This window comes from Chelonia mydas, chromosome 1, assembly GCF_015237465.2.
Source record: "Chelonia mydas isolate rCheMyd1 chromosome 1, rCheMyd1.pri.v2, whole genome shotgun sequence".
NCBI lineage: Eukaryota > Metazoa > Chordata > Testudines > Cheloniidae > Chelonia > Chelonia mydas.
The window spans coordinates 339,199,886-339,214,692 of record NC_057849.1 but is presented as its reverse complement, the minus strand read 5'-3'; the positions used below and the strand labels follow the sequence as shown (position 1 = coordinate 339,214,692).

General features: G+C 49.7%; 1 protein-coding gene across 1 annotated transcript in view; it reads left to right on the top strand.

The window, feature by feature from the left end:
- PLXNA4 (plexin A4) overlaps positions 1-14,807 on the top strand; it is a 582,073-nt gene that overhangs the window by 409,793 nt on the left and 157,473 nt on the right. The window contains exons 6-8 of the mRNA XM_037889370.2: positions 5,572-5,725; positions 11,950-12,049; positions 14,274-14,388. Coding sequence (XP_037745298.1) covers positions 5,572-5,725; positions 11,950-12,049; positions 14,274-14,388 — 369 coding nt within the window. The remainder of the gene's footprint in view (positions 1-5,571; positions 5,726-11,949; positions 12,050-14,273; positions 14,389-14,807) is intronic.

Sequence of the window (14,807 nt, the reverse complement as noted above, 5' to 3'; positions counted from 1 at the left end):
GGTCTACTGATCAGCTCAGACAAATCTACTATTTGTCCAGTGCAGAGGATAGAGTTTATAGGAGCAGTGCTGGACTCTACTCAAGCCAGAGCATTACTTCCAGATATAAGATTCGAAACAATTTGCTGTCTTGTGACAGATTTCGAGGTTCACCGCATCTCGAAATGGTGTGAGGCACTTGGGGCATATGGTCTCATGGACATAGGTAGTCCAGCACGCCAGGTTGCACCTCAGAACTCTTCAGGGCTGGCTGGCCTCCATTTATCACCAAGTTGGCACCATCTGAACACTGTACTCACTGTGCCTTTGTGGGTTCTCACTTCGCTAGATTGGTGGACTGATTCGCTCAGTGTTTGTGTGGGCATTCCCTTTGTCCACCATCAGCCTTCACAGACACTGCTGATGGATGCATCTGCCTTGGGGCTGGGGGCTTATCTGGGCTCCCTCTGAACTCAAGGTTTGGGGTCCTCAAGGAATCTCTCTCTCCATATCAAAGTCAGGAAGCTAAGGGCTGTCTGCCTAGCCTGTCAGGTCTTCCTACTGCGCATCAAGGGAAAAAGCCTGTTTGTTCTCCCAGACAACATGGCAGCCATGTTTTACCTCAATAGGCCAGGAGGAGCTTTGTCAGGAAGCAGTTCATCTATGGAACTTTTGCATTGCCAATTCAAGCGACCTCAAGGCCTTCCAAGGTATAGAATGAGCTAGTGGACCGCCTAAGCAGATCATTTACGAGTCACCATGAGTAGTCTTCCCACCTGGATGTTGCCAGATGCATTTTCTAGCAGTGGAGGACTCCCCAGATAGACCTTTTTCAACCAAAGACAACAGGAAATGCCAATAATTTTGCTCCCTTCAAGGCCACAGTCCTGGTTCATCACAGACGCTTTCCTGCTACCGTGGATGAAAAACCTCTACCACGCTTTTCCCCCAATTCCACTCATACACAGAGTGCTGAGAATGATCAAGTGGACCAGGCCTGAATTATCTTAATAGCCCCAGCATAGCCTTGACAGCACTAGTTTTCCACTCTACTGGATCTGTCAGTGGAGGCTCCAATTTCGTTCCCATGGCACCTGGACTTGACCTGCGGGCCCTGCATTTAATGGCCTTGGAGGCTCCATGGCTAATTTCTAGAGAGGAGTCGTGCTCAGAGCAAGTTCACTATGTCTTGTTAAATAGTGTAAAGCCTTCTAGCGGAGCTGCTTATGTGTCCAAATGGAGGCGTTTTTCTATTTGGTCTTGTCAGTCTGGCACCTAGACAACGCAGTCCTCTATCCAGCATATCCTGGACTATCTATTGCACCTAAAATAGCAAGTGTTAGTAATATCTTCTATCAAGGTCCACCTGGCAGCAGTATCAGCTTTTTGTCCTCACGTGGATAACTGTTCTGTATGCTCTAATGATACGACAGTCAAATTTGTGAAGGGCCAGGAAAGGTTGTACCCTCAAATAAGGGAACCTATCCTGCCCTGGGACTTGAACCTAATTTTATTGAAGACCATGGGGTCACCATTTTAGCCTCTAGCAACATGTTTCTTTCTGAACCTATCTCTGAACTGCGTGCTCTGACGTCCAAACCACCCTGTACAATCTTTTTTAAGGATGAAGTGTACTTGCACCCTGATCCAAAATTTCTCTCCAAAGTGGTATCTAATTTTCGTATTAACCAGTCAATTTACTTACCTACGTTTTTACCCAAAGCCACATGCCGATAGAGAGGAGCAACATCAGCACACATGGGATGTTAGAAGGGTGCTGGCATTCTACATAGAAAGGACTAAGCAGTTTTGTTTGTCAACTCAGTTGTTCGAGGCTATAGCAGACAGAATGAAGGATCTCCTGGTCTCTTCACAAAGAATTCCAAATTGGATAACTTCCTGCATTTGTGTGGGATTCAGCAGATATTTGCCTGCCAAGCAACGTGATGTCACATCCCACACGATCACAAGTGGCCTCGGCAGCATTCCTTGCACAAATCCCTATCCAGGAGATCTGCAGAGCAGCCTTCACACCTTTGCATCCCATTAAGGCATTATTTGGTACTCCAGAGATGATGCTAAATTTGGATGAGTTTTACTCCAGTCTGAGTGCCCATGAACGCCACTCCCTCTTCCTACTTTATGAGTCACCTCTAGTGGAATGCACATCAGCAATCACTCAGAGAAGAAAAATGAGTAACTATTCTTGCATAACTGTTGTTCTTGGAGATGTGTTGCACACGTCCATTCCACAACCCACCTTCCACATCTCAAAGAACAACAGTTACAAAAGGTTAGGAAATGGTTTTTCCAGTTCATTGCAAGGAGCTGAATGCAATTCTGGAGAGGAACTGCAGATCCATCAAAGAGGAACGCTCACCCATCTTAGCCAACTCCTTTACCTCAGACATCAAAGATACTGGAATCTATAGCCATGTGCAAAATATGGGTCATTGGCATTGGCCGTGTTAGAATTCAGCTTCTAGGACTGCGGTGGGGAAGCATGCTAGGACCATTTAATATACTCCAATTTCCCTTCACTTCAGGATCCGGGTCTCTTTCTTGAACTACCAAAGCATCCAGGCCTGGTACAGTTTCAACACTGAACTCCCAGAGCAGAGATATGGGGACCCTAGAAATAGCAGCTTGCAGCCCATCTCTGCCAGGGTTTACGCTTTGCTACATTCAACCCCCTCTCTTCCTCGGCACTAGATGTGGCCTCTGTGGCAGAGAGCTATTTAAGGCAGCAGTTGGCACTGCAGGATAGCTATGATGCCAGTGAAGCAATGAGTGTTACTGTTCCTTTTGGAAAGGCCTTTTCTAGGGACAAGAAGTGAGGTCATTGTAGAGGACCCATTCAGTTTCCAACCTGTCTACGGTACCTGATGACAGCAGTGCCCATTATGTTGGTGTTTTTGTGTTGTGGACATGTGCCCACTAGGAACTGAACTGGGGCCTATTTCATACAGGCCACTGAACAGCTGCCACATGGTAACTCCTTCTGGTCAGATTGACCTGGGCTGGATTTGACTCACGGCCTAGAAATGGAAAGCTTCAGTGTTTCTTTGAGCCAGTCAGTAGCTCCCCATTCTTTGTGGGCTCAGTGGAGTGGTTAAGGTCCACTAGCTGGCCATCTCTCAGGTGTTTAGCGTAGGGTGTTTGAGGTCTATTTTTCAGTCTGTATGTCCAGTCCCTGCAGCTTTGTTTCTGCCTCTTACCTTTTCTGTGACTTAACCTTCCCAGGCATCTGACAAAAGTGATCAGAGACATTGTAAATTGTTTGTTCTTTGAGGAGTGCAGCTTTTTATTTTTAATTCTTTCAATAGTCTTTGAAGTCACCATGGCAGTGCAAGTCAGCCCAGAGCTATTGTTGTCCTCATCATATTGCTATCTGATGGCCCATATGAACTGAGTCGTTGGGTCTCAGTCAGCTCCTAGTGGACTGGTGTCCACAGCACAGTAGCCACCATTTCAAATGGTTTATTGGCAAACCCTAGCACAAGTCAAAGACTGATTCGGTCATGGAGACTACACTGAGTTTTGGGCAGTTCTGGTTAGGGGAGAGCTCTTCCGCGATCATGCCAAGTTCTTTCCTCACTTGAGGGTAGGGAATGTGCCTGTTTATTCAGCCTGTGCTTTGACCTACGGAAAGTATTGTCCACATGGCAACACTGACTCTTCTTTGGCAGCAGAGGTACACATCTGGGTCTGGCTCAATCCTAGGCTGATGCTCATGGACTGTGTGAAAGGAGAAAGGTGCTGGAGAGGGGGCATTCTCTACCCACTGCAGGGGCTCCAAAGCAGGAGCTTTTGTTCATTGGTGGCAGCTCCAGGCTTATCACATTTGTGCCCAAGCTTTTCAGGCCCTTTCCTTGGTGACTGTGCTCGGAAAAGTGACAAATCCGCATTCTGCATTTTACACACTTGTGAGCAAGTTCCCTCGCTAGGACAGTGGACAGTGGTGAGAGCTACAGGCTTCCCCTCCACTGCTGGTCCTGGTGCATTGGTGGGAGGGAGGAGGGGACAGAGGTGGAGCCATTCAATAGAAGCACTATGTGTTGTCCCAGGGACAAGCCCATCCCAGTCCTCAGGGCTTCTCCCTCTCCCCTCCCATAACTTGGCAAGAACAAACTGCTCCCCTGCCAGGCAATGAATTTACAGGTGAATTGTAAGACTGGTCAGACCAATGGTCCCTCTCCTCTGCGCCCTTGCTGTCGCTGAGGTGGTTAATGCTGGATGCCTTAGGGGAAGGCACCCAACTCCCATAATGCACCTCACTGGGTGATGAGAACATACCATGGGAAGGCAACAAGTGGGATTTTTCTTCCCTCCTTCTACTGCTTCATGGATGGGCAGAGGGATGCGTCCATCATGCCGGTAGCTTCACTCCCCCTGCATGTGATTGGGTCTCCTGTCAGTGACTGGCATCTCAGACTCTCACGGACCTCATGCTCAGACTAGCCTATATAATGGGGGAGCATGTAATACACTGGTTGAGCACATGTGATCATGTCTCCCTCTAGTGGCTGGCCCCAGCAAGGATAAGGCTCTGGTATTTACTAACCCTGAGTGGAGTAACACCTTTAGATCACTGGCAGGGGGCTTGTGCTACTGGTGTGGAAGTACCCTATTGCCGCTGTTGGTGTCTGTATATTTGTGGCCACGGTTTGTTACCATGGCACGTGGGGTGGTGGGGTGGACACAGCTGACTGAGAGCAGAGTTATAATTAGAATCATAAGCGGGACCTCATGTAAACCGTTCCAAATGGAAGAAACCCAGTGGTGCTTTGTGAGAACGGTAACGTCCTGGAAACCAGCTGTTCGATTTGTTTATTTCATTACACTATATTAATGGCAAGGCCAGTGGGCGTCAGGGATTCCAGAGTGCCGGACAGCGACAGAGCTCCTACCTGTCTTTTTATTTGCGGTGCTCATGCCCCGACACATTGTGACCTCAGGGCCTGCTGCCCCTGGGACCGAGTGATCAAATGGGGCAGGCATTTCTGAGCTGCCTGTAAAGGCGAAGGAATTCAGCTGGCCCACTAGAGGGAGTGGATGCCAGTGGCTTGCTGAAGGCGGTAACTAGACTCTCTACACACAGGAACTTGTTGGTGACAGAGAGCTCCCTCTGCTGGTGATGCTAGGAGAGGAGGCGTAGAGAGTTAGACTGGAGCGCTACAGTTTCTCTGTAGTCCGCAGAGTGCCTCTTGTGAGTAATAGCCACCTTCCTCAGAAACCTTGTGCCAAGGGGCCAGCAAGCCCCAGTCTTCACAGCCTATTCCAAAGACTCCCTCGCCAATATTACACCTGCATGACCGATGTTGAGCACGCCACGCCACTGACCCGACTTGAACTCACCCTGCACGGCGAAGCAGCAGCCACCGCCCCTGCATAGCCACATGCCACTTGTGTTTGCATCTGCATTCCATCCCCCACTCCCCAGAGTCGCTGCTTTCTGTTGAAGGAGGATCCTTTATCTAGCAAGAGGCTCTTTGTCCAACCTCTCCAGTGTAATTCTCTTCAGCTGGCCGCGTCTGTCTGTCTTTGAGCTCAGCGCTCTCTTTCTCTCTCCCCCACCCCCTTTGCTTGCAGCTTGTCTTGGAGACCTACAATGTCCCTGAGTTGTCAGCCGGGGTCAACTGCACCTTCGAGGACCTTTCCGAGATGGACGGCTTGGTGGTGGGGAACCAGATCCAGTGCATCTCCCCGGCTGCCAAGGAGGTGCCCCAAATCATCATGGAGAATGGTGAGTGTCTCAGGCCTTCCCTACGGGGTTACACTGGGGTGGGTGTGCTGCTTCCCTCCGACCAGTTGGTGAGAGCACCGCAGCTGGAAGAGCACATTATCGGCTGGGCACGTGTCTGTATGAGCCCAATGCTGCCAGTGTAGCAACAGCACATTTACGAGCATTTTGTCTAGTCCAGACTTATACATCTCAAATGATGGGGCTTGCATCCCAGTACAGTACATCTCAGAGTCAGGCAGTTTATCCAGCTATATCTGCCCTGGATGATTCCCTCCTTAATTTCATCACACTCCTCCTAGTTACATCTAACTAACCTAGTTACATCTACAGTAACTGGGACTTGGTCCTGCTTTGAGCAGGGGGTTGGACTAGATGACCTTCTGGGGTCCCTTCCAACCCTGATATTCTATGATTCTATGATTCTATGATCTCTGTGTGCAGCTCCCGAAATCAGTCTCTTCCTCTCTAGCTTTTACACCCTTCAGGTATTTTCAATCCGTTATCCTGTCCCTTTCCCATAATAGCCCCTTGACCAAGGCAGATGTGCTTATCCTTCCATGCCAGCCCCTGGTCCATTTGGTTTCTCTTTCCTCAGTTGTCTCCAGTTTGTTCGCAGCCCTCTGCAATGGGGCACTCAGAACTGACTACAATATTTCAGGTGCATGTAGGGCTCTAGCTCCCCCTAGTTGCCCAGCAAGACACTGTAAGACGTGCCTATGTTGCTAGGCTTCTCCCAAGGTCTTAAACTGGGTCACAGGCAGGTGGGCAGGTGCAGGGAGAAGCTGCCATTCTTGTTCTCTGTATTATTTGTGAACTCTAGCAGTGAATTTAGTCCCAGTGAAAGATACCTGGAGGCCCACAAACTCTCCAGGAGTCAGAAGGCAGTTCCCGGCTCCACTGCCCACTCAATCCTTGCCTGCTGTTGACTAGCCGACCAAGAAGGTGCTAGTTAGTGGTGCTTGCGATGGGGACTTCTCTGGTGTGGACCGTTGTCCATTAGGGACCTGGCTCAGAGCCACGAGCAAATGAAAGGCATGACACTAGAGTGACGGAGAAAAAGGGGCACTTCTAGAGTCTGGTTTTCCGAGAAGCTGAGTTCCCGCAGCTCCCAGTCACCGGCAACGGCTGGCCTTCTGCACCTCTGAAAATACGCCCCCTGGCGCAGACTGCCAGAGGAAGGGTTGAAGAGACGGGGTGGGAGGTTCCAGAGCTTGTTCCCAACCCCCGGAGCCAGCCAGTCCCCAGTACAGCTTTTTGAACATGCCCCAGGCGCTGGCAAAGTTGTTAAATGTGAAGCAGTTAACAGAGCTGTCAAAGCCATCGGCAGCAGATGGGCAGCAGAGTCGAGGGCTGGTGGCACAATGTGTTCAGGAGTGGGTGCGCGTGTGTGTGTGTACATGCGTGTGCGGAGGCAAATTGTCAAACTTGCTTTGTCCTGATTGATTAATGAATCTTTCTGGTGAGGAGGAAAATAATAGAGGTGGAAGGGCCAGCCGGGTCAAAGCCTGGAATTAAACATGGGCTCCTTCATCATCAAATTATTGCGGTTACTTCACCCATATAGCATCCGCTGCTGACAGGCCCAAGGGGACCAACAGGGAGGTAAGCGGGGGTTGGAGTTGGTGGAGAGGCAGAAAGGGTTAATGATAGTGGAGTGGATGGAGGATGGGGGTAGGTGAGCAGTGGGTGGATTTGGGAGCTGGATACTGGGGGGAGGGGTCAGCTCCAGGGGAGGCTCAGTGTCTGCTGGGGATGGGGGGCTGGCAGCCTGTGAGCAGTGGATGCTCCCTATGGGATGGGAGTGGTGCATGGAGGCTGCTCTCGGAGACCATGCTCTGAGGGGAGCGAAGATAGGTGGTTGGGGGGGAAAGAGGAGAGAGACCTCAGCATGGTATTGAGCCCCCAATATGGCATTCCCAGGGAAACCCCCTAAAGACTCAACATACACCTGAGCATGGCAATCCCCTGGGGAACTCAGCAGCCCCTCCCAGCCCCCGGGGATGCTATTCACATGGAGATCGGCCTGGGTGCCCACATTCCCCTCAGCATGGCGTTCACAGAGGGACTCAGCACAGCGTGATGTTCTCAGGAGAACCCCCACCCCAGGTGCTGCACATCCCCCCAGCAGGCTGTTTCCTGGGATCACCCCACCTCAGCAGAGCAGGTGTAAGGAGGGCCTATCTGTAAGGGAGTCTCACTTATGCCAGGTTTCAGAGTAGCAGCCATGTTAGTCTGTATTTGCAAAAAGAAAAGGAGTACTTGTGGCACCTTAGAGACTAACATTTATTTGAGTGGAAGGCATCCAGTGAAGTGAGCTGTAGCTCACAAAAGCTTATGCTCAAATAAATTTGTTAGTCTCTAAGGTGCCACAAGTCCTCCTTTTCTTTTAACTTATACCACTCACTCGTCACCTGTGAATGTAGCCCCATTGGGTCACACATGCCCCCTGCACACTCACCCAGCCCAGGCCAACGTGCTCATAGCCTTTAGCAGCAAGCAGCGGAAATAGATGGGGGCAGAACGTTCACCTGAAAAATACATCTCCAGCAATGGAGAGCAGGTGTGCCCTTCCATTCCTGTGACACCACAATGCTCAGCAGGCCAGCCAGCCATCCTGCAATCCACCCGGCCTCCCCTCCTGAGGGCATGTTGTGACGCCCTCAGCCTGCAGAATGAAGCACCGTTGCTGTAGCATTCAATGTTAATTTTCCTCCTTATTCTGATTAGCTCCACACTAACGTCGCTCCCTCCTCCTCTCCCCTCTCAGCTCTCACTTGTTGGCCTGAATTATCATAGACTCTGATTAGTAAGAGATGGAAAAGACCTGGCCAGCCCCAGCCAGTCCAGCTCCCCCATTGGCCTATGAAAGAGTATTCCCAATGGTAAACTTTCCCCATGCTGATTTTAAATGATCCAAGAGATGGAACTCCCATCACTGAAAAGGGTCCACCGTCGAAAAGAGACCTGGAAATCTTTCCTCATATTGGTGCTCCGATTTTACTCCCATTGACTGAGCTTCTTGAAGTAAGGACTTCAGGGGTCAGGCCCAATCTACCTGAATTTTCTTTTGTTCGATTCCTACTTATCAGGCCTAATCCTGGGGTCCTTACTCAGGCATAGCTCCTTCCGACATCATTGGGAGGTTTGCCTGTGTGAGGACATCCAAATCTGGCCCATTATTCCTAGCTGTCTCCTTGGAGTACGATAATCAGTTCAACCACAGCATGTCTACATTTCAAAAACGTACAGGGTTTAGGAAATGCCATGCTCTGATACCACGGTGATGCCTTGGGACAGTCCTTAGTCATTGCTTGGCCAAGCCATACATATTTAATCCTCTCGAATCTTTCCTTGTGTGTTTTCATTGTTCTTTCATTGCTCTTCATTGGTTGGGGTAGGTCCTGCTTTGAGCAGGGGGTTGGACTAGATGGCCTCCTGAGGTCGCTTCCAACCCTAATCTTCTCTGAGTCTCTGATTCTCCAAATATCTTTCAATTTGAGGGATCCGTTGTGGGGCTGAGGTGCCCAGAATTGGATGCGCTATTCCAGTTGTGATCTCTCTGTGTCGCTACCCCAACACACCCATCATTGTGGAAGCTGAAAGCCTGAAGATGTGATAACACATACAGCTAAAAATTACATTGGATAACGTTTTCCAAAACACCTAAATGACTTGAGCCCTGCGTGGATACAGTAATGTGGATCTTCATCCGATCCACATCCGCAGGATTCAGCTTGTATCCGCCCTGCGATTCACACTTCATCTTTTATCTGTATCCACAAACACACCAAACCCACAGCAGCACGCTACCTGGCGTGTCTGTGTGCATATGTTGTGTACTGTATAAGAAAGCTATATGGCTTAATAAGTGTGCACACCGTTATTATTATTGTTGTTGTTATTGTTATTTTAAACATCAATGTGATTATACAACAGGCATCAGAACAAATAGCTTTTTACATTAAAAATAAGAAAGGAAACGTCTCACCTCAAGAATGCTTCAAAATCACCAACTGAGCTATGAAATAAGAAAGTCTGCTGCCTATTTAGCTTGTGATTTATTAAGTCATCACACTTAGAGCTCACCAGTCCCAGTTCCTTTGCACCAGCCACTGTTCTCCCTGTGGAAGCATGCAAGAGGAATACAATCGCTGGGCTACAGTGCTGAATTTTTGTCAGGGTTTGCCAGGGCTGAGCCCGGCACCTCTCAGCTTGGCAGGTCATCCTCCTGGATGGGGGTTTTGGGGGGGTGGGGAGTGAGGAGCAACGACATGTGATCTGTGATTCCAGGTCAGTTTCCCCACGTGGGTGCAGGAGGGGGAAGCAGGGGTTAGGGGTGCAGGAGGGGGGCAAAGGTGCTCTCCGGTTGCCCAGCCATTGATTAATTTGTGCCATATCAGGTCAGTTGGAGAGGGAGGCAGCTGCTTCTGCAGAGTAAGTCAGTTTGGCTTCCCTCTCCGACTGACCTGGAACAGCAATGAAGTCAGGAGAGGTTTCCTAAATTGCTTGGCTGCTTAAACTGCCGTGATAAGAGCATGGGGGATTTTGCTTCCTGTCTTGATCTATGACCTCCCCTTTCTCTATATGTGGGGCGGGGGGATATAAGCTCTGGAAGGCAGGGAAGCAGCCTCATAGGCTATGAGCTGTGGAAAGCTGCTTCCTCTCCTTTGAGAGCCTATATTTAGAGCCCTGCGTGGATACAAAATTTGTATCCACATGCGATCTGCCATCTGCAAAAATGGTCAGCGGATATAAAGCGTATATCCGTGAATTTACAGGGTTCTATAAATGACCAAGGAGCCTAATGCACGTATGACTTTTGAAAATGGGACTTAGGCTTGTGAGTTACTTAGGTGCTTTGGAAAATGTTACCCACTGGCTTTATTTCCTACCACCATGTGGCATTGCAGGCTTCTGTCTACTGAAGTTTATTATTCAGTGGTGCGTAGCATGGTTAACAGCGGCTACATTCCACGCCAGAAGCAGCTGCATTTCACTGGCGGGTGCAATGATCCCTATTTCTCCCTTCCCTCCCTCACAGAGGTATTGAGAGGTTTAGCTTAGTTAACATTTGTAAGCAATTTGAGGAGTCTTATGCCTGGTCTACACTAGGAAATTAGGTCAGTATAACTTTCGCTCACGGTATGAAAAATCCATCCCCCTGAGCGGCATAGTTAAGCCAACCTAACCCCTGGTGTAGACAGTGCTACGTCCATGGAAGAATCCTTCCGTTGACCTAGGTACTGCCTCTTGGGAAGATGGATTACCCATGTCAACAGGAGAACCCCTCCTGGCGATGTAGGTAGTGTCTACACTGAAGCACTACTGTGGAGCTGCTGCAGCATTTAAAATGTAGACAAGCCTATAAAAGCCATGACTGGAAAAGACCCTGCTGTATTAAATCAAGTCTAGCCTCCTGCATGGAGAAGTCTAGATTCTGCAGGCAGGGGATGTGGCAACAGAGCAGTGTTATGAATTAGTATTGTTGGTCGTTATTTGTCGAGCATGATCGGTGTGAGTAGTGCTGTACAAAACCCAAAGGCAGACCCTGTTTCCAGGACCTTGCAATCTGAATTAGGCAAACAACTCATTCAGACACACACAGCACTGGACTGGGTGCCAGGAGGCCTGGGCTTTGTTTTCAGCTCTACCACCGACCTGCTGTGTGACCTTGGACAAGTCACTTCCCCTCTTTATGCCTGTAAAAAGAAAAGGAGTACTTGTGGATACAGACTAACACAGCTGCTACACTGTAACCTGTCTTTATGCCTGTGTCTCTTCCCAATCCCATCTCTGTCTTGTATGTTTAGAGGGTAGGTTCTTTGGAGGTAAGGACTGTCTCTACCTCTGTGTAGGCCTCTGATCTGAATTAGGACCTCTAGGCACTACTGGGATACAAATGCAGAATAATAAGAGTATTTTCTTAAGTGGCCACGGATTCTTGGTGCCTCAATCTTTGGGCATCTGGCTTGAGACACTTTTGGCCTGACAGTGAAATACCCAGCCCTCCATTCAAACCCAAGGAAGCTGGAGGTGCTCCATGTTTCTGAAAATCAAGCCCTAGACTGAACTGAAAAACTGTGTCACAAAACTGTTGGTCCCCTTTTGCCATATTGCTGTGGGCCGTGCGACGGTGCAGACTTTTGACCTGGCCGTTAATGATTCATTTGGTTATTAATACAATCGTCCAGTCACCTCTCATGATCCTTATGCTCTTTCCCCAGGAGACCATCACATTGTCCAGCTCCAGCTCAAGTCCAAGGAGACAGGCATGACCTTCGCCAGCACCAGCTTTGTCTTCTACAACTGCAGCGTCCACAACTCGTAAGTTGGTATTTTCCTGATGTGCATCTTCCCCCCACAACCTTATCATGCTGCTTTGAATCCATCCCAGCTGCCCACGCTGGCTGGTCCACATAGCACAGAGACAGCCACTTAGGTGTCGAGGAGACCGGCAGTCATGTCACTTGGGCCTTGGTAGAACACCCGTCCCACAGATTAGCCTATGCTGGGTGAAAGGTACCCTCCTGCTATTGGAAACGTGCAGGGCAACATGGAAACAACTTATTAAACTTCCTAGTAATGGGCTTTGAGCTGACTTGATTTGTACTCAGGCACCTCTCAGGCAAAACACCACATCATTGGGGATTTGTCTGAGGACTGACTGAGTGGAAATTGAGTCACAGCCTCGGCAAATGGCCATGTGGACTTTAGTGGCTATTCATGTGGACCCCGATCCTGCACACCCTTGTGCTCTATCAATCCTTGCTCATGCCATCAGTCACTGGGACCACTCCAGTTTGTTAGCACCAGGCTTAGTACTAAGTGTTGGCAGGATTGGGCCCTGAATGGACAGAGGGCCAATTAATGGTAGATTTGTTTTTGTGTGTGATGTGGACACTGTTCTCTAGGAACTGGACTGAGTACCACAGGCTGATTTGCCATAGAATAACCTTTTCCTATCAGGAACCCCTTTTCCATCCTGGATCCTCCTGCTGGGTATCTGGGATCTGGCTGGAACTCCCATCCTTTTAAGCTATATGGGAAGGGCAGGGTGGTCTAGACCGATACACCGAGACCTCCTCCTTTAGAACATCTGATGTGGGACTAGACTCATCACTGCCCAGGAGATGAGTGTGTAGGATTCATATGCCAAGGCAGAGGGAGGACCCCTCTTCAGTGGATTGTTCTATTCCTGAGCAAGGCAGATCGGCTGTGCCCCCATCCCCAGGCCATCATCTTTCCCAGACAGGGCTCCGGAAGTGCCAAGAGGCGATAATTATGCAGCACAGTGATTCACAAGCAAAGGCAAATCCTATTTCCGTGTCCCCATTGCTTTGACAAACAGCAGTGCGGGGAAAAAAAAAAAAGAAAAGAAAGTGATGGGGTGTTAAATATTTATGGCATGTTTTGGTTTCTGACTTGACAAACTATAATACGCTATCCATTTTTAATTTGATTTATCAGAGTAAGCACTTGTTACCAATTTAAAGAACAGCTCTTTGCATCAGAGCTTAGGGTGGATTGACAGAGAGCAAGATTTCAGAGAGGACAGAGAAATGGTGTCTGCCTGTCTGTCTGATGCAGCTGGGTGGTATTTTTCACACATGCATGTGTAAAGGATCCAGTGGCACATCAGTGCTAGTGAAATTCCCCCTGTAGCACTATTTAAACCCTCCCTTACACACGGGTGGGACCTGCATTGGGCATCCTGGCCAGATGAACATGTGAGCAGGGAGCAACTGAGAGTCCTACCATCTGACGGCAGTGATCTCAGTTCAGTTTCTAGTGAGTCCACACAAGACACAAAGAAGTGATGTAGAGATAACTGAGCAAGGACATGCAGTTGGAGTCAGCCTGGCTTTCCCCAAAGAAAGCAAGAGATGGTAACATAAGGGGAAAGTAAACCAAAAAGATGACCTGTCAAGACCCTGGGAGACGAGCTTGCCCTTCCCAAAGGCATTCTCACCCCTTTGCCTGCCAAGTAGCTGCTCTGATAGCCTTCCCTCTGCCCACCTGTGCCAGGGCAGAGGGGAGTGGAGCAGAATTAACCCTGTGCTCACCAGAGAGTTGTACCCTGTTCTGCTTGGAAAGTGGGTCAGTAAAGCTGACATGAAAAGGTGCATTCAGAGCCATTTTATACAGGCAGATAAGGATCATAACGGGCCTAATTCTGTTCTCTGGCACTGGGTGTTATACTCGGGTACCTCTGTTGACCTCTCTGGAGTTACTCTTTATACCCCCTCACTACAACACCCTGGCTCCCGATGTGTTTTTGAAATCAGGCCTAACGTCTCTGATTCAGAGCGTGGGCAGTGACCGTTCTGCTCACCGCCACTGACCAAAAACACCATCATAACTGGCATGGGCAGGAACCAGTTTCCTTATTGGCAGCCTCCACAGATAGACCAAGGACTGAGTGGGCCATGGAGATTGCTCCCCTCTGAGTCCTAGGACAGGGCTGGGGCCCTTGACCGGGGACCATGCGCGCTCCCTGGGTTCTTGAGGGCTGGCTGGGCTTAGTGACTTCTTCTCTCTCTGTCCCCAGGTGTCTGTCCTGTGTGGAGAGCCCCTATCGGTGTCACTGGTGCAAATATCGCCACGTCTGCACCCACGACCCCCGTTCCTGCTCCTTCCAGGAAGGGCGAGTCAAGCTGCCAGAGGTAGGAAGGGGCACTGCGGGGCGGCCTGTAAACAGAGGGTTTGGGGGCAGGGCAATGCTCATGTCTGACTGAAACAACAAACTGCCTCCTTTCCCTGTCACCCATTCCTGCCCCTTACGCCCTGTCACCGCAACACCCTCCCTGCCCCTTCCCCTCTCCGATTCCTGTCCCTTCCACCCCTCACTGCCACACCCTCCCTCCCTTTCCCCTTTCCCCTCCCCCATTCCTGTCCCTCCACCCCCTCACTGCAACATCCTCCCTGCCCCTCCCCCATTCCTCCCCCTTCCACCCTGTCACTGCAACACCCTCCCTGCCCCTCCCCCTCCCCCATTCCTGCTCCTTATACCCCCTCTGAAGGGACTATTTGACCATTCCTGGCAAGCCCACTAACTGTTTGGGTTGGAGCATTGGTTCTTCAA